We start from the raw sequence: 26,372 nt of genomic DNA, 5'->3' as shown, positions 1-26,372 counted from the left end.
GTGGTAGAGATTGTTAGCATTTGGTAAATTTTGAAAGGTGCCAGCACCTTTCATAGGGGCTGAAGCTCTGCAATATGCCAGGATGAGAAATACTTTTGTGGGACACTTCACAAAAATAAAATAATCTAAAATCCCTTGAAACGAAAAGTAAATTTGGAAACTGACTCTTATCTAAATACACATTCATTTTGAATGGTGTATTTACTTGGTTTGAGTAAATTATTTCTTCTTTACTAAAAAATAGTCTGTTGATTAGGAAGCAGTGTAAATTTCTTCCCCAAATTCCATAACTCCTTTTCTTAAACTTTGTGACATTTTGAAAGCATACAATGAAATCAAAATCCAACAGAAATATTTTTTTCTGTTTGATTGCAGCCAATAACCACATTGCAAACGTTGTGGCTGACTTGAAATTGGGGACCCTGCTGTGGTCCCACGGGCTTCTGTGTTTATTCAAATACTGTAGTATATAAATACTCATTTATTTTATCTAGCTATGCATACATATAATTTTTGGAGTGGAAAGAGGATGCTAGCAGTAATGCTAAGATGTAAAAAGCACATTCCTTTCTCACTGCAACTTGCAATGCACACATTTAATATATAGTGCTTGGTTTAATGAAATAATCTACTGACTTTTTTGTTGATCTTGATAGATTAACGTTTAGGAAACTGATGCTCGGGTGCCAGAGTCCACTTTATGGGGTGATACCATGAAACAAGTTTGAAATGTAAATTGATGAACCGTGCTAGGGAGTAACTACAGTGTTAGAACTGTAAAAAGAAAGTTATAGTAGTTAAATAATAAACACATTTACACTATGGGCTGATGTTTTCAACGTTTCCTGTTACCACAATCTATTAGAATAAATCTGTTATTATATTACACTATATTTGGATGCAGATTACTTTGGTTTATTGTAAGTTTAAAAGACAGCCCACAGTAACAGCCTACAAATGTGGGAACACATTTTTGCTATGCGAAATGGCTTGAATGTGGCACTTTCCCCATCTACTGTGATATACTGCACTTAACTTACACATACTGCACCTGTACCTGCCAAAAAAGTCACACGGTTCACCCTTCACCATTTCAGAAAGTAGAGCGCTTTGAGAGTGGGGCCTGGTCTACACTAGGGGGAGGAGGGGGGAATCGACCTAAGATAAGCAACTTCAGCTTTGAGAATAGCATAGCTGAAGTCGACGTATCTTAGATCGACTTAGAATTACTTACTTCGCGTCCTCACGGCACGGGATCGACGGCCATGGCTCCCCCGTCGACTTTGCTTCCACCTTTCGCCAAGCTGGAGTTCAACAGTCGACGGGAGAGTGATCGGGGATCGATTTATCGCGTCTACACTACACGCGATAAATCGATCCCCGATAGATAGGCAGGTAGTGTAGACGTACCCTGGGAGACAAGTGATGCAGTATATATTCTTCCTTTCAGCGTGTCTACATAGCATAAGAGGGTCAGAATAGGTTTGACTTGTAAATAATGGTGATCTACAGGCCCTCCTTCTGTCAAGCGTAGTACCTGCATCAGGTTTGACAAAGGATACAGATGCCACTACAAATTATATTTCCCAATTGACAGAGTTGCTGAGAAGAAATAAAAAGTGGTCCAAGAAGCAGAAACTGTGAAGTTGACAGTTTGCACCTATTTTTCCCCTGCTTTCTTATTGTTTATGAGCAAGGGCTTTATACATGTGAACTGCATATCATTGTAATCCAGCTGCTAAAAGCTTAGTTACCTTTGAGTCTATATAAAGACTGCCTCTGTTCTTTTTCTGGCTTTTATGTTTTTACATTAGAAATATATCTATACTCCCTTCTCTTTGCTGGAACCTAACAGTCACACAGGTTACATTTAATTCTCCCTTTGCAAACTGAGATTAGGGAGAACAGAAGGATAATTCTTGGATGACTGAGTCCCAATCCTGCAAAGATTTACACACCCACTGTAGGAGACTATTCGCATGAGTGAGATTATGCATGTGTATAAATCTTCACAGGATGCCATCTGAATTTCAGTATTTTCTCCTTCCCCAGTGGTGGGGAGCAAAATCTGCAGTTTAGTTTACAAACTTGGGTGACACCTTTATTTAGGTCCTCTCTATCTCATGTCAGGTCCATCAAACAGAGGCAAGTGAGGACTAAAGCTAGTCAGAATTTTTCAAGTGAAAAGTGGTTTCATGGAAACCGTTACCATCTTTAAAATTTTCATTTTTTTCCAAAATATTTTCCCTTTGCCTATTGAAAACTATGTGTTGGTAAACAAACAGTGTTGATAATAATTTTGATAAAGAAGTCACGAAAAATTTTGAAAAAATGCCTCCATTTTGAGCCCTGTGAATTGCAATTAAAAAAAATCAACCAGCTCTCATGCGGACACCCTCGTATGGTATTCCTGACATTTCAAATCCATAAACAGGGTGAAACTTATTTTTTTTCTCTTTTGGGGAAGCAAAAGTTTATACATCTTTATACATCAGAAAGGAAAAGTAAACACATAAATATATTGACTCTTGATTCTCAGTGTGCTAGCAATTCTATTCTTCTTCGAGTGCTTGCTCATGTCCATTCCATGCTTGGTATGTGTGCACTGCATGCACAGTTCTCAGAGATTTTTCCTTCGGTGGTATCTATTGGGCCGGCTCTAGCGCCCACTGGAGTCACACACATATGTGCCGGTATAAAGGGCACCGCCAGCCCGATGCCCTCTCGGTTCCTTCTTACCGCCTGTGACAGTTGCTGGAACAATGCCTCTTGCTGTAGAAAGTCTTCTTTCCCAGTGGTTTGGACTTTCTTTGTTCATATTTGTATAGTTATTGTAGTTAGTGTTAAAGTTCTTAGTTAGAGTTACTATATATTATAGTGTTACTGTCCCTGTCATCAAGGGACTTTTTGCCCCTGGGGCTGGGCATGCCCGTTTCCCTGGGCTTCAACCATGTGCTTTGTGTGGCAAGCAGATGCCAGTTAGTGACCTGCACACTAGCTGTCAAGTGTCTGGAGGAGCCTGCATTAAAGAGAAGTGCCAGATCTGCAGGGACTTCAAACCCTGCATGAGAACAGATAGAGATATTCGGCTGAAGGCCATTCTTTTTTATGGCAGCGGCCTGATTCTGAGCTATGTTGGACCCGATTTCCAAGGTCATGATCCACCCAATAATGACTGCTCGGGTCTGCGACAAACTATTGGGTCATGTGGGAGTATGTACCTACATGGTGCAGTATGCAAGGCTACGCCTCAGACTCCTACAGATGTGGCTGGCATCAGTCTACTCCCCAAGCAGACATCACTTGGACTCAATACTTATGATCCTGCCTCCAGTCCTTGCTTTGCTGACCTGGTGGAGAGACCCAGGATCCGTAATAGAGGGGGTACTGTTTGCTGCCCCTCAACCATCAGTAACCCTAGTCTTGGATGTGTCAGACCTGGGATGGGGAGCCCACCTTGGCAATCTCAGGGCCTGTGGTCCCAGGAAGAACTCTCCCTGTATATAAACATCAGGGAACTGAGGGCAGTACGCTTGGCTTGCTAGATGTTCCTTCCCCAGATCTCAGGCAAAGTGGTGCAGGTCTTGATGGACAATGCTGCATCAATGTTTTACATCAATAAGCAGGAAGGGGCTCGATCTTCAGCCCTGTGCTAGGAGGCCCTCTGGCTGTGGGACTTTTGCATGAAACATGCCATTCACCTCGAGATGTCATATTTCCTGGGAGGCTGAAACACAGTGGCGGATTGCCTAAGCAAATCCTTTTCCTCTCACCATGAGTGGTCCCTTCACCCGGAGGTCGTCAGTGTCATCTTCCAGAAGTGGGGGCCTCCCCAGATGGACCTGTTCACCACCGCACAGAACAGGAAATGCTATCAGTTCTGTTCATTGCTCAGGCACAGCATGGGTTCCCTCGCCGATGCCTTCCTGGTCTTAAGGACAGACCACCTGCTGTACATCTTCCCACCTATCCCCTTGGTTTACAAGGTCCTCCTAAAATCAAATGGAACAAGGTGAGGGTTATCCTGATAGCATTGGTTTGGTGTGTTTCTGGACCTCTCGGTGGCAGCTCCACTTGCATTCCTGCTCCAACTGGACTTGAATTGATAAGACCATGGCAGGTTGCTTCACCCAAACCTCACCTCCCTGCACTTGACTGCATGGTTGCTGCATGGCAGACCCCTGAAGAGCAGGCCTGCTCTGATCAAGTTCGACAGGTCTTGCCAGGTAGTAGAAAATCTTCGACTAGGCCAAGTGGAAACATTTCACTTTTGGGGCTGCTGAATGGAATCTATCTCCATCCCGATCTTCTCTGCAGTCTATCTTCAACTGTCTGCTCAACCTCAAGCATCCAGGTCCGTCTCTCTTGTCTATTAAGGTTCACTTGGCAGCCAGTTCAGTCTTCCACCCTCCAGTGAATGGCAGATCAGTGTTCTCTCATGAGATGATGGTCAGGTTTCTCAAGGTGCTGGAAAGACTCTACCCTCAGGTTCACAAACCAATCTTGACATGGGACTTAAACCTGGTCCTGTCAAGGCTCACAAGGCCTCCCTTCAAGCTGTTAGCATCATGCTCCTTACTACTTCTCTCTTGGAAGGCCACCTTTATTGTGGCAATCACCTCAGCCAGAAGGGTCTCAAAGATCAAAGCCCTGACATCAGAACTCCCTTATACAGTGTTCTTCCAGTATAAGGTCCAGCTGTGCCCATCATCTGGCCTTCCTACCAAAGATGGTGTCACAATTCCATAACAATCAGGACATTTTTCTGACTGTCTTCTTTCCAAAACCTCACAAGACCACTGAAAAACATCAGCATCATATGTTGGATTTTAGGCAGGCCCAGGCCTTTTAGATTGAGAGAATTAAGCCCTTCTGCAGCTCAATGCATCTCTTTGTAGCAGTAGCAGAAAGGATGAGAGATCTGAAAAAAATCTCATTTTGGATAACCGCCTGTATCCAAGCTTGCTACAAGCAGGCGAAGGTTCCGCCTCTGCCCATCATGACCGCCCATTCCACAAGAGTCCAGGCTTCATCAGCAGTGTTCCTCGTGCAGGTACCAATCCACGACATCCACAGAGCTGCAAACTGGTTCATACCTTCACTTCTCATTATGCCATCACCCAACAGGCCTGTGATGATGCCAGCTTTGGGAAAACAGTGTTGCAGTCAGCATGTGTATGAGCTCCGAGCCCACCTCCAGCGGTACTGCTTGTGAGTCACCTAGCATGGAATAGACATGAGCAAACACTTGAAGAAGAAAAAACGGTTACTAACCGTCTTCATTTTTTTTAAGCAATATTGTTTTCAACTGCCTGTACCCTCTGGGGAACCATTGCAAAGCTGCAATGACATTATGAACCGGAAAAAGAGCAGGCTGGGCTTAGAAAAAATATTTAGAAAAATATTTAGAAAAAATAGCTGTTTGCTTTTGGGTACCAGTATGAAGGGTTCAAATAATTTCAGGGGGAAAACAGTAATGAAAATTTTAAAAACATATTTTGAAGACTAATTCTATGATAAGAATTATTTTGGGAAAAATCTGATTCTTGTAGCTTCCAAGAAGCAAAAATAAGAACATTTAGGGAGTGGGCTGGAGAATCTGGCATGGTTTTTTTTAGATATAAAGTTCAAAATATCAAACTACTTTAAAAGGAAACACTAATGTATAATTGAGAGTGAAAGTTCAGGCTGCTCCAGTGTCATGTTTAGAACCCAATATCCCTTCAGAGAGTCACCCTAAATGAGTAATTTGCCTCTTTGTTGTTTTAACAGACATTATCACAGGTAACTCTTCTCCTGAGGATTGGCTACATTATCCTGACACTGACCTCCATTGGATTCCTTTTGGAGCAAAGGCAAGACATGAAACATTTTCTTTCTTTTCTTGTTTCCTGGCTGTGAAAAAAAAAAGTCCATTGGCTACCACAATCTCTTATAAAGTATGGCAACCATTAAAGTATCAAACGACTATAATGTTAATCAAATGCGTGGACTTCCTACTTGCACGTTGCAATGTATGGACCAAATTGTGATGCACTTATAAATAGTACCCAACACCACGAATTGGACTGTTGGGCTACTCAACGTGAGTAAGGACCTAAGAAATAATGGAAAACAACTGTAGAGAGAAATGGTATTCAGCCTGCCTGAAAACTATGCAACTATTTAAATACATGGTTATGTCTTCATTTAACATTCCAGTGACAATCCTGCTCTGATTGACATTCAGAGGTAAATATCTTTGATCTTTACACACTAAATTGTTTATTTCAGCACAGGGAAAGAATTTGGCAATGTACAGGAGAAGTTTAGAATTTATGCAGCTAAAATGTGGATGGGTGTAAATAAAGGAAAATTAGAATTGTGTAAAGAGAGGCTCAAATTATTCATTAAGAATTTTTCATAATTTTGCCATGCCCCATTCTTACCCTCACCTCTTGTATAATAAATAATTTACTCCACCAATAGGGATTAATAGGTTACAGCTTTATTCAGAGTTTCCCAGGCAAAAAGTACATTAACATAGAATTAAGATTGAGAGTATATATATATATCAGTAATTTAAGGTAGAACACATTACTCAGATATCGAAATGATTCCCAAATCAAGCTTACTAATCCAGCAAATTCAGAGCTAAGGTTTTAAATTGTAAACTTTAAATCAGATTTATAGTGAAAACTCAGTTGCAACTGCATATTACTACAGGATATCATCAGTGCCTTGTTCTGTATTCCTATTGTCACTGAAGTACTCAACAGATTACATGCAAAGGAGAAAAGACTGAACATTAATTTTAATTCTTATTTCTAGGCCCAAAGCAGCTAGTTTGGAAGTTGTCCGCTGCTCAGTCTTTCTAGCTCTGCACAAACTTAGTTACCTGAAAATATACATTGCTTCCTTGGCATTTCCTTATGAGGTAAGATATTTGTTTTTAAGAATGCTGCACGCAATTTGCAGACCCTAGGGACTCTAGATTTTTTTTTCCTTTTCAGAAAATGAGTCATTTTGCCAATTTAAGATGATGGGTTGCCTTTAGAGGTATATATTTCTGATACATATTTTTGACTGTACAATTGATCAGAATTTGGGAATTTTTTTCTTAGCCTTTTATCATATTTCTCACACATTTTGAGGCTTTACCATGGGAGAAATTGTTAATTGTGGTTGGTACATAATGTATCAAGTCAGAGACAACAATGTGTGTTATCCTGCTAAGCAAAAATAATATATTGCTGGCCATAAACTTTGAAAGAAATACCCTCATATGCTGCCCAACCTCCAGATTTAATTTATTCCTAGATCTTAATTATTCTGCAGGATTTGACAACAGCCCAAAGAGGCATGCTCAGTTATCATGGTGTTGAGATTGACTTTGTGTTGCCTGATTTCACACTCTCATTATGACACGTTTGTGATTACTGTGTATGACTTTTGGTTTCTCTGCACTTGAGTTTCCCAAAATATAGGTGTGTATTTTATATTAAAATGATACTTTTCATATGACTCCAAACTGTACCACATTCATAAGGAATCGATGGTTAGTTTCGAGATGAGGAGATGTTAGGGTTGTGCAAGTCTGGTTTTATGAATGGTTCACTGCACTATTGAGAGATTGGTTAACAAATAAAGTTTACTTTTGGGTTCGGCTGGATGATGATCTGAAGGGTCCAATGCAATCATTTGACTGTATGATAGCTTTATGAAGTGCCAAGCAAACATGCAGCAAGCTATTTAGCATAAGTAAGTTATTTAAGAAGAATGCATTAAACATAGTAACTTAGTGTTTTTAATGGAGTGGGGGTTTTAAGAATAACAGTTTCAAATGCCTTTCCCTGAGCAAAAGGAAGTTCCTCTAAAAACTAGGACATATATGTATCTTTTGGTTTAGAAACAGAAAGATCAAAGGCCAGATCCTGAAGTGGTCTAAATTGGCATAGCTCTGTCAGCTTCAGTGGAGTTACACCAATTTACCTCAGTTAAAGATCTGACCCCCAAGACGTTGTTAATCGGGTGTTTCTGAAAATGGTACCAATTCTATTGCCTTTTCCCTGACAGCAGGCAGTATCATCATGGAAAAATATATTATTCTAGTGTTCTTTCCCCCTAGGACAGGAAACAATAATTGTTAGACAAAATGTAAAGCTGGTTAGCAAAGTGTCACTATTTACAAATTATTTTGAACTTTTTGGTAATTGTTATATTGGTGTCATAGCCTTGATTTTAAAATCAACAAGTATCTTATTTTCTTTTAATCAGTGTATGTCAGAGTTAAATCCCACATTTTATGGATTTCATGATGGCTTTTGTTTTAAGTATGAAGGGCCTAGCATTTGGAAAAAAAATGTTAGTGTACATTGAGTAAACTAGTGTAATAGATATATTTTAAACATAGAATTAATTGTCCTGTGTTTATTTTGCTTCCCAAGGTGTGATAGGGCACTCTTAATAATAATAATTAATGGAGACATCCCATCTCCTAGAACTGGAAGGGACCTTGAAAGGGCATCAAGTCCAGCCCCCTGCCTTCACTAGCAGGACCAAGTACTGATTTTGCCCCAGATCCCTAAACGGCCCCCTGAAGGATTGAACTCACAACCCTGGGTTTAACAGGCCAATGCTCAAACCACTGAGCTATCCCTCCCCCCTTAGCAGCTATAAATAGAGCTTTCTGGAAGCCAGGACTCTGGTCACTTAGAGCACTCAGGGTTAGAGTTGGAGGGAGTTAGATAGTGAACTGGCTTGGAAAATTAGAAGGGATCACTGGCACGTGTGGAGAAGAGGATGAGGTAATTAGCTTACCAGCTGGATAACTGGGAGAAGAAGGCAAGTAGGTAAAAGGCTGAGCCAGGCAGCAAGAGGGGACTCCTGCTAGCTGCTGCTGCTATATTGGTGTTGTACCTGGAGCACAAAGGTGAAACAATCATAAAAATACTTGGTGAAGGTTGTCTGGTGGACTATGTATGCTGTTGAGTCACCAGGGGGACATACCAGCCTGTATAGAAAGCTGGCTAGATCATCGGGCTCAACGGGTAGTGATCAATGGCTCCATGTCTAGTTGACAGCCGGTATCAAGCGAAGTGCCCCAAGGGTCGGTCCTGGGGCTGTTTTTTTTTCCAATATCTTCATTAATGATCTGGAGGATGGCGTGGATTGCACTCTCATCAAGTTTGCAGATGACACTAAACTGAGAGGAGTGGTAGATATGCTGGAGGGTAGGGATAGGATACAGAACCTAGACAAATTAGAGGATTGGGCCAAAAGAAATCTGATGAGGTTCAACAAGGACAAGTGCAGAGTCCTGCACTTAGGATGGAAGAATCCCATGCACTGCTACAGACTAGGGACTGAGTGGCTAGGCAGCAGTTCTGCAGAAAAGGACCTGGGGGTTACTGTGGACGAGAAGCTGGATATGAGTCGACAGTGTGCCCTTGTTGCCAAGAAGGCTAACGGCATTTTGGGCTGTACAAGTAGGAGCACTCTATTCGACATTGGTGAGGCCTCATCTGGAGTACCGTGTCCAGTTTTGGGCCCCACACTACAAGAAGGATGTGGAAAAATTGGAAAGAGTCACAAAAATGATTAGGGGGCTGGAGCACGTGACTTATGAGGAGAAGCTAAGGGAACTGGGATTATTTAGTCTGCAGAAGAGAAGAATGAGGGGAAATTTGATAGCTGCTTTCAACTACCTGAAAGGGGGTTCCAAAGAGGATGGATCTAGACTGTTCTCAGTAGTACCAGATGACAGAACAAGGAGTAATGGTCTCAAGTTGCAGTGGGGGAGGTTTAGGTTGGCTATTAGGAAAAAAAAAATTCACTAGGAGGGTGGTGAAGCACTGGAATGGGTTACCTAGGGAGGTGGTGGAATCTCCTTCCTTAGAGGTTTTTAAGGTCAGGCTGGACAAAGCCCTGGCTGGGATGACTTAGTTGGGGATTAGGTCCTGCTTTGAGCAGGGGGTTGGACTAGATGACCTCCTGAGGTCCCTTCCAACCCTGATATTCTATGATTCTATGACCCACTTACAAATGTCAGGTCAGCTTGCTCCAGTCCTGTGCCTACCAGAGGTCTCAACCTTCTAGTGCCCAAATACTGACTTCAGACTCTCTCCCTGCAGCCCCCTCTGCTATACACTTCCTTGCTTTATGCTAACCAGCTTGTTCCTGCTGAGCTGGGCTTCATGATCAGTTAAGCCTGTCTCTCCCTCCGGGTGCAGTTAGGTAACAAAATTGGCCTCTTAGGCACACATTAACCCATTCAGGGCTTGAGTGGGGTACATGCCCTATCACACAAGGGGTATCATCTAATTTGAAATGCACATGCAACTCAATGGGAGTTATATGAATATAACCTTGACTTATGTGAATATTTGATTTATCATTCTCCCAGGTGTGTGTGTGTGTGTGTGTGTGTGTATGTGTAAAAATATAAGTAAAATAAGGTTCAGGGAAAACAACAAATATTCATAGTCTTTGTTTCTAGGACATTGTCCTGATTAGTTCTGGAGTAATTGTATGGTTTCCTACTTCATTGTGTAAAAATATGCAATAAATAAAATGCAATTATTTTCTCTTAATATTAAATTTAAAAAAAATCCATTTTGTTTCTTATTCTTTTCTTAATTGGTTTTCTTCGTTAAAGTATTGACTCCCTTCAGTCTCTGACTGCTTCTGTAACTCTTTTCCCCTTCCTTTCTCTCTTCCCTCTTCTCTTTTTGGTTATTTCTTTCTTCTTTCTTCAGTCTTTTTCTCTCTTTTCCTCATATTGGCCTTCCCATTTGATTGCTTCCCTGGTTCCTTTTCTTTTTGTCTCCCTTCTTATTTTGTACTGGCTGGCTAGTAGTATCATCATTTGTAGTATCATCATTTGTAGTATCATTTGTAGTTTTCTTTGAAAATATCGCAAGAGCAAGTGTCATCCAAGTAATTTTCCAGCGGACAGACCAGAATATGAAACAACAGATGTAGTTTCTTAAAGTTAATATAGGGCTTGTAAATTGCCAAGCTGATAGCACTGGACACATCAAGTCCTCCATTTACTACAGAACAGGTACACTATGGGTATGTCTACACTGCAATTAAACACTCGAGGCTGACCTCTGTCAGCTGACTCAGGCTCCTGGGGCTTGGCTGAAGGTCTGTAAAATTGCAGAGTAGGTATTAGGCTCAGGCTGGAGCCTGGGATCTGGGGCCCTCCCCCATTGCGGGGTCCCAGAGCTTGGGCTCCAGCCCAAGCCTGAGCATCTATACTACAGTTTTCTAGTCCCTCAGCCCAAGCACCACAAGCCCGAGTCAGCTGACGTGGGCCAGCCACGGGTGTTTTATTTCAATGTAGACACCCCAAAGATATGGCATGGTTCCTCATGTTGCCCTTCAGGGGTGCCATGATCTAGAAGGTTTACCTTCATGGGTAAGAAGATATTTTATTCTACCTTCACATTCAGTTTCTGGACTTCCTGCTGGGACTGTTAACAAAGGATGGTAATTTGTGATAGTGGGTTTTATGATGCAGACAGTCACCCAAAAAGAAGGACTGAGATCACCAACTCATGCAAAAAAGCTGTCAAACAGATTTCAGATGGTAATAGTTTCTGGTTGTTACTAATCTGGGTGAATTTGAAACCAGTGACCCAAAGGTGAAAAATTTAGACAACTTTTCCCAGAATCCCTCAGATCCTGAGGTTAGGACTAAGGGAGATCAATCAAAACTACTCACCTAACCTGGTTATACATGTACAATGATATATTGTGACACACACAAACATTAATCTGTCTAGTATGTGAAATGATTATCCTTACTTCTGCCACCTTTGTCCTTGCAATTTTTCATCTGCTCATCTACACATCCCTTTTTCCCTGGCTCTCTCACACACAGACACCAGTCTTATTCACCACTTGAGACAGACATTAGTTCAATCATTTTCATTCACTCTTTTTAATCTGAAGTACACATACACACACACTCTTTCTCATTCTCTACTTTCCCACATCTAATATACCCATTGCAAAATGTATTTGTGTACCAGTTATAGATTTTTGTGTGGTGGTAGTTTAAATTTCTCTTATTCCAACTTCTATTAACTCACTTTGTTGATATATGTATGTTGTCTTTTTGGACACTGATTTAGGAAAATAAAGAAAACTAGTGTAAATTGCAATATGTATGATGACAATATTCTGTGCACCTAGAATGTAGTGGCTAATTCTGTCCCAGAGTTCATAAGTCTATGGTGCTCATTGGACCAGTTCTGTGGCAGATTCTGTTTGCTATGCACTATCCTGAATCATTTGAAATGTGCTTGGGTAAGTATAAACCTTATTCATATTTATTCTCTTGTAGTCAGATACGCATTACACAAAAACTATGAGTTACTGCCTGAAATGTGTCAGATTTGTGAGATTTTAGAGCAGTCAAAAGGTGGATCACAAACTGGAACAAGTATCAATTTCTCATTGCCAGATTGTTCTCTTCTGCTTTATCATTACAACTTCATGTTTGTTGTCCTTTATATATATATCCTTATGACTTAACACACATCCCCACACCCAGGCTCCCCTTATGCCCTTGTGAGAGACTAATTGTGTCTTGTAGGCATAGACCTGTGCTGGGGTGGTGCAGAACCATTCTGCCACAGAGATAGACTAGATGGTCACTTATTGGCATGCACTTTGCCTTCTGGCATTCTCAAGTGTGCAGTAGGTGAACACATCTTCTGGGTGATCAGCCAGCTCTTCTGGCCAGTGCATGGGGGAGAAGAATCATAGAATCATAGGACTGGAAGGGACCTCGAGAGGTCATCTAGTCCAGCCCCCTGCACTCGTGGCAGGACTAAGTATTATCTCTAGACCATTCCTGACACGTGTTTGTCTAATCTTCTCTTAAAAATCTCCAATGATGGAGATTCCACAACCTCCCTAGCCCATTTATTCCAGTGCTTAACCACCCTGACAGTTAGAAAGTCTTTCCTAATGTCCAACCTAAACCTCCCTTTCTGCAAGTTAAGCCCATTGCTTCTGGTCCTATCCTCAGAGGTTAAGAAGAAACCGTTTTTCTCCCTCTTCCTTGTAGCAACCTTTTACATACTTGAACACTGTTATCATGTCCCCTCTCAGTCTTCTCTTTTCCAGACTAAACAAACCCATTTTTTTCAATCTTCCCTCATAGGTCATGTTTTCTAGACCTTTAATCAATTTTGTTGCTCTTCTCTGGACTCTCTACAGTTTGTCCACATCCTTCCTGAACTGTGACGCCCAGAACTGGACACAATACTCCAGTTGAGGCCTACTCAGGGCAGAGTAGAGCAGAATTACTTTTCGTGTCTTGCTTACAACACTCCTGCTAATACATCTCAGAATGATGTTCGCTTTTTTTTTTGCAACAGAAACATGTCCCTTCCTTTCCATCACTCTCCACTGCTTTGGGGAAGCTGTGTGTATCTGGCGGAGCAGGAAGGAAGCATCCCTTGTTCTTCCCAGAGAGTAAGAACTACAGTTCTGGCAGGCCCTTATACAGACCGAGTAAGGGAGTGTCATAACTATAAAGGGAAGGGTAACAGCCCTCCTGTGTACAATACTATAAAATCCCTCCTGGCCAGAGACTCCAAAATCCTTTTACCTGTAAAGGGTTAAGAAGCTCAGGTAACCTGGCGGACACCTGACCCAAAGGACCAATAAGGGGACATGATACTTTCAAATCTTGGTGGGGGGAAGGCTTTTGTTTGTGCTCTTTGTTTTGGTGTTTGTTCGCTCTTGGGACTAAGAGGGACCAGACATCAATCCAGGCTCTCCAAATCTTTCTGAACAAGTCTCTCATATTTCAAACTTGTAAGTAAACAGCCAGGCAAGGTGTGTTAGTTTTATCTTTGTTTTCTCAACTTGTAAATGTACTTTTTCCTAGGGTGTTTACCTCTGTTTGCTGTAACTTTGAATCTAAGGCTAGAGTGGGGTCCTCTGGGCTCTTTAAGTTTGATTACCCTGTAAAGTTATTTCCCATCCTGATTTTACAGAGATGATTTTTACCTTTTTCTTTAATTAAAAGCCTTCTTTTTAAGAACCTGATTGATTTTTCCTTGTTTTTAGATCCAAGGGGGTTGGATCTTGATCCACCAGGAGTTGGTGGAAGAAAGGAGGGGCGATGGTTAATTTCTCCTTGTTTTAAGATTCAAGGGGTTTGGATCTGTATTCACCAGGGAATTGGTGAAGTCTCTCTCAAGGCTACCCATGGAAGGAAATTAGCACTTTGGGAGCGGTGGCAGCGGACCAGATCTAAGCTGGTAGTTAAGCTTAGAAGTTTTCATACAGGCCCCCACATTTGTACCCTAAAGTTCAGAGTGGGGAAGCAGCCTTGACAGGGAGGTTACTTTATGAATGTCATCGGCCTACCTGCATCAGAGCTAAACAGAATCTGACCCTAGTATTTTCTATATTCATATTCTATATTCAGCAGTGATTTTAAATAAACCATTATAAATGTAAATAAATGATGTTTGGTATTGGCACTGCTCCCAGGGTATTTGAAGGAGTAATTGCAGTAATATTTCAATGATTAGATGATGTTGAAGTTATAATGGATGCTAATTTAATTTGGGTTAGGGACCTTAAAGAACATATTGAAAAACTTAGGCAAGTTTTTCTGTGAGCAAGTTACACCTAATAGAAATTAAAGTCAAAATTTGGTCCAACTGAAGCTGTCTGTATTAGACTTGAGCTGAGTAAAAAGGTCTTAAATGATCTACATTAAATTAAAGTAATACTGAAATGCTCACTCCACATTTTAAGGTAGCCTGACTGTGTTTTATTGGGATCATTTGAGCCATTGATGCAAAACTTGCCCGTTAATAGCTGTATAAAACCTCTGTGTGAATGGGATGTTTTCAGAAGGCTGAACATACTGACTTATGTAAGTGCTCATACAGTTAATAATGAGCTTCCCTGCAAACAACCAGACTATGGAGGGCTTTATTAGCTCTTATAGATACAGAATATTCGTAACAAAACCTTGAGATAGGAGGCCATGCTTTTAAATTTTAAGAAACTCTGGCTATGTCTACACTGCGAATTGCACACCACACCAGAGAGTTGCGCTTTAACTGCCCAGTGTGGGTGCTGCTGGCACAAGCTAAAAGGTGCCTAATTCACATTAACATACTGGGTCAGTTTCTGTTGGTGAAAGAGACTTGCTTTTGAGATCCACAGAGATCTTCTTCCTTGTCTCTTTTACCAACAGAAGTTGAGCCAATAAAAGATATTACCTCACCCACCTTGTGTTTCTCATATCCTGGGGCCAACATGGCTACAACAACATTGCAAACAACACTTTTAAAATAAAGTATTTCTGTTTTCTTTTCAATTTGACTCTGGCATGGGTTGTATGAGGATTAAAGAAAAATCAGAGTTTTGGAAGGTATGTAAAACCTCATGTTTCAGGGCATAAGCCAGCTTCTAACTAATGAAGGCTAGAGAGAAACTTCCTTGTGGTCAGCTTATTCCACAACTAACCTCTGCAGCATCTTTCTAGCATCTTCTTTAGAAGCAGCTGGTGCTGAATGCTGTTGGAGACAGCATTCTGAACTAGATGGACCACTACTCTGATCTAGTGTGCAATTCCTGTGTTTCTAAGTAGTATGTTAATGAATTTGTCTGGATAAAAATATAGAGTGGATATATATTTAAAAGTACTGCTTTGCACTGTACTCCTTACCTTATAGCAGTCCCTCTGAATGTGATGTATTACCATGCTGCTGACTTGCGACTTCTTACATCATGCAGAGACTTGCTGTTACCTCACTTGTTTGTTAATGCAATTTACCAGCCTTAGAACGGAGACTTATGGCCATTGACTCAAAACAAACCTTTACTCACAAGGAATTATTTCCACATCAACCTTAGTTTTCTGCTCTGTGGAATTTTTGCTCTGCCCCTCATTATGATCATCTGTGCCACATTTCAAAATGCAGTACATCTCATATTTGGCTTCCATTAGGTTGAATGCTCCATACCTTCTGGGCTGTGATTTATGACTTCAGCATTTATGCAGTCTCCATGCACTAAACAAGGTAGGCTGGTGCATATGAAATATATTTTTAAAATGAAGGTGGAAGGAGGAGGGATGGGAGGAAACCCTACAGCCTCATGATAAAAAGCCTTGTCAACACATATGGAGCTAAACAAACACAAGTTGTAATCTTTATTTTATATGTTAGCTTTGCTCATAAAAGTCTGCCATAGTGTGTCCTGAGCATTCGGTGGACTGAACTTTTAATATTCTTGACAACTGCCCTAAGAGGAATAATGTCCCTTAGAAAAAGTCACAGTTAAACCTGGCAGTAGATTAAGTTAGTTTCCATTTAGGTGTGACAGCAGAGTCATTACTGGTTTTAGCCTGAGCCAATGTGTGAGTCGGCTTCACCACCATCAACTAAAGACTATGATGTATGGTTCCAGATGCTCTGGCCAATTGACCGTAAAATTGCTCCGCGTTTCTGGCAGAGCAGCCAAGCTGGAGCTTTTTAAAATCTCCACTCCCCAAGCTCAACACCCTCCCTTCTTCCCCCCTCCGCTTAAAAGCTCCTCATTATTCTTCCTCTGCCCCCTGATCTTAGCAAAAAGAAAAACTTCTGGAACCAATTAGAAATGTCTGCACTTGATGAGATTTGCACGTGAGTTTGGAATTGCGAGGCTTTGATAGTGTCAGCCAACAGCTGCAGTTTCAGGTGGTAAAATCTTGGAAGGAATTTTCCAGGGTTTATTTACAATCATCAAATAAAATAAAAATCAAGACAAGTTGGAGACCATCTAATGTGCCATTAAAATGAGGTTGAAATTGGATTATATATTTATTTCATCTGAAAAAAGTAAACCAGTGGTTTATGATCAGGATCTTTTCAATTACCTTACAATCAAGACTGTGTCAAGTGGTTGTAATAAACTGCAAAATATGACCTGCCTGCCATAGGTTTAGCTGTAAAAGAAGCATCTGCTATTACTTTTGTCACTTTAATTGCTTGACAAGTTAAGGAGATAGTCAGGGCTAATAGAAATCAGAAACTTAGTGTAAAAATTGAAAAAAAGTAGATTCTTCCCTGTTGTCAAATATAATGGGGGGAGGGAGAGGAAAGAGAAACACTTGACGATATAAATGCTATCGACATACATTTAAAAATGATGTATTTCACTTTTAATTACTCTAATATATGTGAAAACCATTATTAGTAAGGTTGATGGTACCTTTCTATTTGTGAGCTGGATTTAACCCAAGACAGTTAGTGGTTGACTGATGCCCTTATGCACAGTTAAGTTTATGAAGTCAACAGCCATGGAAAAGGGGGTTATTGAAGTATAGTTATCCCCTTAAAAGTGTCTCTGAAAAAATGACATTGTGGAGTTTCACCATTTATTCTCTTGATAATTTCTCTTTCAGATTTGCTTGGTTTATAAATCAAAGAATGATTTTTCTAATTGTTGGCCAGCTCTGAAAGTCAAGCAGTATTTCCTTTCTCCCTCTTAAAACACAGAAGTAATAAAGATTTGGCAATCAGCACTTAGGCCTCAGTTGTACTACTGCCTCTACACAGGGGGAGCCTTGCACCTGTACAGATACACTAGCAAGACTGAAGCCTTGGCTGACAATTTTGCTATGGATGCACAAATCCGTTTTGTCCTTCCCCAGCTGTATTGTTTCTGAAGCCCTGAAGCTGGTAGATAAATCCCAGGACATGTTTTTAAGTTTTCTGTTTTTTGCCTAATTTCCCAATATTTTTTTTAATGAAAACTTGATTACTGATGTTTTTCTGTTCTATGAAAACTATTTTGGGTAAAAAAAAATTGCCGAAAAAAATTGATTTTTTTATTAAAAAAAAATTAACCAAAATGTTTGTTTTGGTTGAAAAGCTATTTTTAATCATAAAAAAATCGCCTCCAAAAACTATTTCAACCAGCTCTATTGTGCATTAGCAGTACTTCTTTGAGTCAGTAAAGGAAGCATTTGTTTCTCACACTGGGAACAGATATGTTGAAGTAAGAAGTTGCCTGTTTTATTTTATTTAAATATATAAACACAAAAAGATTGTTTCTCTCAGGCTTTAGCTGCCTATGACAGGTACTTTAACAACGCAGTCCAATTAAGTCTAAAATAGCAGTAGCAAAACAACAACCTTTCTGAAAGCGAGTCCACCAACAGAGACAGCACGTGGGGTGGTGGTTTGCAGGGACTATAGCCACCCCAAAATTTGCCTTAGCCACTCTGTAGCAGCTGCTGCTGCTGCTCTCCAGCCACCCATCTCTGAAGGGAGAGTGGAGAGAGCAGAAGCTGCTGGCCAGGCACACAGCTCCAGCAGTATGCTTGGGTGGGGGAGTCTGGGGTGCCCAAAAGCAGCTCCCGGCATGTGTCCCTGCCCACTGTCCAGGGCAGGTGAAGGGTCCAGGACTCCTCACAGTGGCCTGGACTGACCCACTCCAGCCTAGGCTCCTGCCCACCACCCTTCACAGTTCCTGCTCCCCGAGGGCTCTGCCATGCCGGGTCCCCCTGCCCAGGCAGCTTTCACCAGCTGCGAGCAGGTAGCACCCTGCAGTGCCCGGCTCTGGCTTCTGGTCTCCGACCTGGCACAGAAAGGGGAAGGGCCATGGAGGAGACGGGGCCTCATGGCGAGTGTGGGCACAACTGCCCCAATTTTCTGTCTGGCTCACCTCAGCCTCCAACCAGGAAGAGGCTGGCATCACCCAAACTGAAATTTCCTTATCTCAGCTTCCCAAAACCATCATTTTCTCCAAGTTAAAACCTATACCTGAAACCCACAAAGCATGAACTCACATCCCTAAAGATCCTTTGTGTTATGCCCCAAAAGCATGGTCTGTTTGGGGCTCAGTAGGAGTGCATTTCAAAATCAAGGCCCTCTCAGAGGGTGCCCTGCCAACAGCATCTTCTCTCGTGCGAATGGAGCTCCACAGCACATGCTGTGGCAGACCTCACCAGAGTTCCAGAGTCATTTGGGGAGCAGGGCAGTCTCTCAAGTAGGCAGATCGCAGGCCATTGTGGACTCCATAGGTCAGAACCAACAGATAATCAGTGCAGATTCAGGGGCATTGCTGTCATACTCATATTGAGACACTGCTTAATGATCATGCTATTGTCCTCTGCATTTTCTTCAGTTTTAGAGTTGATATAAACTGCAATGCCATATAAAGATTTTTGCAGTACTCTAATCTGTAAGTGACAAAGGCATTAATGCGAATGAAATATATTTACCCCAAAAAGGAGTCACTGCTGCTATCTGATTGTCTTACTGCCAACCTGCCATCCTGCTCTGGATTGTGTCTCAGCTAGCTCACGCTCATTCACACCCCAGTCACACCTGTAAATGGAGGGAGACACTTGACTCTCATTCCTGGTTTGAACAAAATAGACCTGAGTGTCATCAGCATAGATATTTATTTAAATATTGAAAGTACTGCCCAAAGGCCTCTTCACTACCTCTTCTAACAGCAGCCAACACAAATTAAGTGGGAAGGATGATCTCGGGAGCAATCTTGTAGCACTCTACAAGAGCTCTGAGGCAGAAAAGCCTTGGTGACTTTCCAAGACAAAAATAACAAAGCCATTGCAAAGTAGCTCCATTTACTCCCACACAGGTCCTCAAGCAAGTTAACAGAACTTCCTGTTCAGCAGTATCAAAGGCAGCCAATAGATCTATCAGTATCAGTCTAGATCCTTAGCTATCATCTTGGTAAGATTATCAATCAGTATAGTCTCCATGCCATAACCAGGTCTGAAGCTGGCTAAGGGGTTCTGAGGCATCTAGATATGCTGAAAGTTATCTTACATCAACCTTGTACATAATTTTAACCAAAAATGGAAGGTTGGAAGCAGTTGACCAGATTGTCAGCATCAAGTCATAGTTTCTTTATCAAATGTGCTACATATGCTTCCTTAAGAGTGCTTAGCTCTGCCATCATTAAAGGAGACATTGGAAACCTCTATCACCAAAGGAGCCAACACTTCCCTCCTGGCCTTCCCAAGTTCATCTATAGAACAAAGTTCTCCCAATATATCCAGAGCCCTCAGTGAAGAACATTGGGCTTAAACTCAAGCAGATTAGACTTTCCCCTGTCCTCTCAAGATCATGTTCTGCCATCAGAGATGCAGCTAACTTGGTCTGAATTTTCTCCTCAAAACAACAAGATGTTTCCTCACAACCGAATGTTTGAATCCCCCCCCAGGAGAAGACAGCCTTGATTACGCTGACTGTTCTCCACATGTAATAAAGCAAGATTTTGCTGATGCTGGACACAATGAATCATGACAGTTTTGAGATACTCTAGATGTCCTTTCCTTGTGATTAGATGAAGAAAACTTCAGTGTGAAAGGGAGAAATGCAGATTTAGGTCACTTCATTGTATCTGGCTCTTGCAAAGATGTGTAAGGGGAGAGGGTGGGGCAAGAAGCCTCCTGCCACCCTGTGACCCAAGGATCTCTTAATGCCAACTGGCAAGAGTGTGCAGAAACCTTATAAGAATCTCATGATCTTAGTATGTACATTAAGGTTCACCAAAGAATGTCATGTGAGGTCTCAAATGAAAGCGAGTGTCACACTGAGCATCAATATCGTTGCGAAATGTATGTACAGATACTATTTAAGGAGCTTGTATATACACCAAAAATATGTTCTTACAGTCTGTATCAAGGCATTAGTCACCAGCAAAGGTGGAAAACAGATTTTCTGTCAGACAAGAGATGTTTAGCCATCTATCTATTCACATGTAAATTGAGAATTGTCTCATTCACAGTGGGTCTCTTAGCACCTATCTGAACTCAATGCACATGAAGGATTGTAAGAAAGAAGCTAATAGGAAGAGAAACAAAGTGTGGGGAGAGGAACTTATCTTGAAGTACAAATCAAACATTTGCTTGAGTATATTTGCGGGGATAAAGGGGATGCCCAGGAACCCTCCATGGAGGAATAAAAAGGACAGTGTTTTGGCTTCATGCTGGAGAGAACTTTGAGTGAGATAAACTTCTTTAGACAAGAGACTAAAGAGAGTAATTTGTTAGTTAAGTTAAGTCTCTAGAAAGCATGTTATTTTGGTTTATATATAACCATTTGTTTCAAGGATTCTTACTATTACTTGAATCTCTGTTCTTTGATAAACTTATGCTTGTTTTAACTATATATAAGTGCCATGGGATTAGGCAAAGTGCTTATTTTGAGCTGAATCTTAGATGGTGATATGTACTGTTTCTTTGGGAACCGCAGCCTCAGGGCCGGCTCTAGGCACCAGCCGACCAAGCACGTGCTTGGGGTGGCACCTGGTAAGGGGCGGCCAATCTTGGGAGGGCGAGGGGGCGCTCAGGGTTTTTTGGGGGGGTTGTTTTTGTTTCGGCAGCGGCGCTCCACGGGGGAGGGGTGTTCGGCAGCGCAGCTCGGCGGTGTTTGGCGGCGCTCGGCAGGAGGTGTGTGTGTGTGGCAGCGGGGGGGTTCAGCAGCGCTGTGCTCCGTGGGGGGGGGGGGGGGTTCGGCTGCACGGTGATCCGCCGGCTGGGGAATGTTCGGCGGCGCTCGGCGGGAGGTTGGGGGGTTCAGCGGTGCTCGGCGGGGGGGTTCGGCAGCACAGCGTTCGGCAGTGCTCCGCAGGGGGCAATGTTCGGCAGCGCTCCGCAGGGAAATGGGGGGTTCAGCAGCGCAGCACATCGCGGGGGGCTGGAGGGTTCGGCGGCGCTCCGCAGGCGGGGTGGTTCGTCGGCGCTCCGCGAGGGGCTGGGGAGTTTGGCGGCGCGGTGCTCCACGGGGGGCTGGAGGGTTCGGCGGGGGGGTTCGGCAGCGTGGCGCTCCGCGGGGGGGGGGGGTGTCGCGGTGCTGAGGGTATGTGTTATGGCAGCGCTATGGAGGGCGGCACTTTTTTTTTTTGCTTGGGGCGGCCAAAAAGTTAGAGACAGCCCTGGCAGGCCTGGTAATTCTGTGAGTGTTCAGTGGATAAAGGGGCTGGACACTGCAGGGTACCTTCTGAGTATTTGGGGGTTGGTGTATGCTTGTCACCACCTGTTCAGAGAGCAAGGTAGTACTTGTGCTGCCAGAGGTTGTTAGTTACAAGGAGATGATCTACAGCAGGCATGGACAAGACTGCTTCACGCTAAGGGCAGGTAGTGGTGAGATGCCTCACAACCCTGGGAAGCATCAGACACGCATGCGCAATTCTCCTTTTACAGCAACCAGCAAATCTGGGTGGCCACCTTAGGTGTGTTCCCTATATGGGTCTGACCTTATAGGCTAGTGTGGCTCTTTATATGGCAACAAGCCACAGCGGAGCACTCATATAGTATCAAACCCAAGTTTAGAAGAAGATTGTTTGGGGGAGGAGGGTTAAAATACTTCCACAACATAGTGTATAGTTTACCTACAAGGTTAACAATTGATAGTTGCTAGTAATTAAATTCTTCTAATCAAAAAAGATATGTCCATTAGGTTGTTACTGAAAATGCAGATGACATCTTAGACACAATGGGAATGACTCCCCTTTTAAATTATTTGCCTAAGAGCAGCACCTGAAATAACCATTGAGTTTGAAAGCTGTTTCATGACATCTGGTCAGCTGCATACTGATTTCTAACCAGCTAAATGCCTCTTGTCTAAAGTGGGCAATGGATCGATCGGCTAGAATCAAGCTGTTGTAGTTTCTGTGATTAATTTTATGTATTGCCTTGCCATGTTTGTCATTCCTTTCCTGGAGATCTGTTTGATATGATGTTTAGAGTTAGGAAACATAAAGAAAACAACAATGCTATATTTATTTTTTGTGTTTTGAATATTACGCAAGAAAGAAAGAATGTTTAAAAGAGTTTCCTTTTCTTGCCAATGCCAAATAAAAATTGCCTGATGAAAGAAGATTAGCAAATGTTGTGTTTAACAACTGGTTCCCAAGCACAGAATACATAAAACACTTTGTATGTTTAAAAGTTAGAAATAGGTGTTTTGAGGGGGAAAGAATATACAAAGCCCTAGTTATTTACTGATACCTCACTTGAGACAAAACAATGGAATCACCCCCCATGGAGTTTGAGAGTGATCCCATCTGTCCTGACAGAATTGGTTTGGTTTATCTTCATGTGGAGCCTGTGTAATGCTTAGATTAGATTGTTTATTTTGCTGATTGAGTGCTAATATACAGTTGGAAATGCTCAGTTCTATATTGGAAATTTTAGGTTTTATGGAGAAGAGGATGCTATATTTTATCTTTAGCTATTACCTGAATTTGCTGCACATCTGCATATGACTATAAATCCCTGGCATGGATTCGTTTTTTCCCCACTGTTGGCTTCAGAATGTTGGCTACAGAAAACAGGAAGAGATTAAGTAACAATAAAAAATGGCAGTTAAATGTGTGATTTAATAATAAATAGAAAAGAAAAGAAAGGATACATTTTTCTTTCTCGCACCCTTTTCTCCTTTGCCTACAAATAATCTAGTTAGATTGTAAAACCTTTGGGGCAGAATTGTGTCATCTTGCATGTATGAAAAATGCCTATCACACTTGCAGTGCTATATAAATAATGAGCAGTAATCATCATCATAGTTAAATTCCACAAACTGCTTGTCTTTTGAATTTATTTTATTATTACCTTGCGTGGGTGAATACCTACTTTGAAATATTATGCTCCAATATGTCTGTTAGTCTATAAGGTGCCACAGGACTCTCTGTCGCTTCTTACAGATCCAGACTAACACAGCTACCCCTCTGATTATTACCTTAACACTCAAATGTGGCCCACCAAATGATTGCTAGGTTTAGAAAGACTTGACCTCCTTTTATCCACATGGATGGTTTTATTTTTTTTTTAATTTTCTGTGGGTTTTAGCTAAGTACACTATAACATAGAAGGCAAGATTTGGTTCTGGATCTACCTCCACCTCTGACATAGATTCGTTAGGTCAAATTCACTACTGGTGTTAATGGGTTCCCCAGTGACATTTCCAATTATAGACAATTAATTGGTTCGTTTGTGTTATTAGTGCATGTTATAGAATCTTGCCTCAGAGCAAGCCCCACATGCACAGAAGCGGTGTTGCTGAGGTTATTGTTCTGCAGTGCCCTCTTTTTCATCCCAGTACCATGATGGTCTGCCGTTTCCATGGCTTGCCTTGTGGAGTGGTCATCTCTCAGTCCATTCCCCTTCTGGGGTTAACAGAAAAGTCCCAAAATAAGAAAACTCAAGTCTAGTGACCTCTACACTCATCCCTCAAACTCCACTCTTGATACCTGTACCTCCTCTCTTGCTCTGGGGAAAAAGTAGGAGAACCTGGGCTCACCCTCTCTTCTGGGTTCCAGCCAGCGACCTTGTTTACGTGGCTAAGGACTGTGCCTTCAGTTCCTCCACCCTGGACTGCTCCTTCCTTTGTCTTGCCGGTTGATGTCTTCACTGGGTCTGCAAACTCTGCTAGCCTTGCCTTGCATTTGTGGTTCCTCACAGTTTCTTTTTTTTGCCAGCTATGGAGGTTAGTGGCACTTCCTGCCCCTCTTGAAGCATCTGGGAAATTGGGATTTTCTCCCAAACACTACTTATTCCCAGGCCCATTTTCCCATCTTTGAATATCTCTTCCATCTTTGTAAATGAGACCTACCAAAAACTTGAAGGGGACATGTCATGTGACAGGGATGGGCTGACCTAGGTTGCACTACCCTTAAGGGGGCAGGTTGCCCCTTCACTGTGTCGCTTAAAGCCAAATTTACAAAGAGCCAGTTGTTTAATTGGATCTGCTAAATCATGAATCAGAGGGAGGGACTCATATACCATTGATTAATCTATCAGGTAGAATATCTTGGCAGGGAATTATTGACAAGCCACAGTTTCAAAAATTTAAGAATTATGGAATAAGCAGATAGAGTAATGGATTCTAAAGCCAGCAGGGACCTTTGTGATCATCTAGTCTGATCTCCCGATAAAACAGGGCATAGCACGTCCCCAAAAATATTTCCTATAGCATATCTTTTAGAAAAAAACATTCAGTCTTGATTGAAAAATTGCCAGTGATGGAGAATCAACTACCCCATTGGTAAATTGTTCTAATGGTTAATTATTCTCACCATTAAAAGTTTATGCCTTACTTCCAGCCTGAATTTATTTAGCTTCAACTTCCACCAGTTGGATCATGTGATACCTTTCTCTGCTAGATTTGAGAGCCTGTTATTAAATATTTGTTTCCCTCGTAGATACTTATAGACTGTTGTCAAGTCACCCCTTAACCTACTCTTGTTAAGGTAAATACATTGAGCTCCTTGAGTTTATCACTCTGAGATAGATATTGCTGCAACTAATGAATAAAGTCTCCCCAAATTCCTAAAGTCACAAGAATTACAGAGTCTAGAGCTGGAAAAAAATAGAAAGTATTTTTTGGTAAGTTTAAATGTATAAAAATCATTTTTTTAAAAACCCACAAGTTTTTGAAGTATTTCATTTTTTCCACTTTCTCTTACCTTTTCCTCCCTTTTTTGCATTTCTTTCCCCAACCTCCCCCCCATCCCTCCTCTCCCCCCCCCCCCACTTTTCTTTCATGTTACCTCTGGAAATGGAATTTTTAAAAGAGAGAGAAAGTGGCAGAGAGGACTGAATTTTTCAGACTTCATTGAAAAACTGAAAAGTTCAAAAACCATAACTTTACATTTGAAAAATCGGTCATTTTAATTGAAAAACTTTTGAATAGAAATGTTCAACCATTTGTAGTAGAGACAGAGAGGTTCACCTGAAGATATATGCTGGGATCAAATGGCCAAAACACCTCCAACATACTATGATCCATTGAGTTATTGTTACCCTCTTGGGGCCTCTGTCAGAAGCAGTAGAGTCATGCCAGTACATTGTCTTACCCATATGTCAGTGGTCTGAATTGGCCAAGTCAAGATCCACACCCTGTCATGGTCAAGTTCCAACGCTCTGTGCACCCTTCCTATTTAACTTTGGTAACTAGGAGAAAGATCCTACTGAATATTTGCCCGCATTGTCAGCAAGTGATATAATGGTCTGACCATGAGAACCAAGAATTTTCCCATTAGTGGTGAGGAAATGGGTCTAGTAATATTTCTTACGTTAAAATCACGGTAGTTATGTAAAAAAAATATTTTCAAGCTGAACGACAACCCTCAGCATTGGCAAGACTTCAGAGACTGAAATCCTAATCAGTTTTTCTCAGTTGGTGATTGCCAGCATACTTGGCATGTTACTGAGCATCAGGAGAAGTAATACATTGATATGAAAAGGTATGTGCAGGGAGGTGTGAAACCTTCTACACTTGACTTTCTTGGAAACAGATTTGGAAGGAGATAGCCAAGATTCCCTGATCCATAGTTCCACCACTTATTCTTGGAGATTTTAGTACATCTTATACCGCATGACT

General features: G+C 41.7%; 1 protein-coding gene across 3 annotated transcripts in view; it reads left to right on the top strand.

Moving 5' to 3' along the window:
- The window catches only part of AGMO (alkylglycerol monooxygenase), a 261,159-nt gene that overhangs the window by 132,029 nt on the left and 102,758 nt on the right, over positions 1 to 26,372 (top strand). For 2 of the 3 annotated variants that reach the window (XM_005306643.5, XM_065583183.1), the window contains exons 11-12: positions 5,773 to 5,855; positions 6,811 to 6,916. In XM_005306643.5, the coding sequence (XP_005306700.2) occupies positions 5,773 to 5,855; positions 6,811 to 6,916 (189 nt within the window). Of the gene's footprint in view, positions 1 to 5,772; positions 5,856 to 6,810; positions 6,917 to 13,376; positions 13,545 to 26,372 lie in introns of those variants that run through there. The other variant, XM_065583185.1, reaches the window with a different exon arrangement.

The sequence above is a fragment of the Chrysemys picta genome, chromosome 2 (genome assembly GCF_011386835.1).
Source record: "Chrysemys picta bellii isolate R12L10 chromosome 2, ASM1138683v2, whole genome shotgun sequence".
NCBI lineage: Eukaryota > Metazoa > Chordata > Testudines > Emydidae > Chrysemys > Chrysemys picta.
This window is presented reverse-complemented; position numbering and strand designations above follow the sequence as displayed.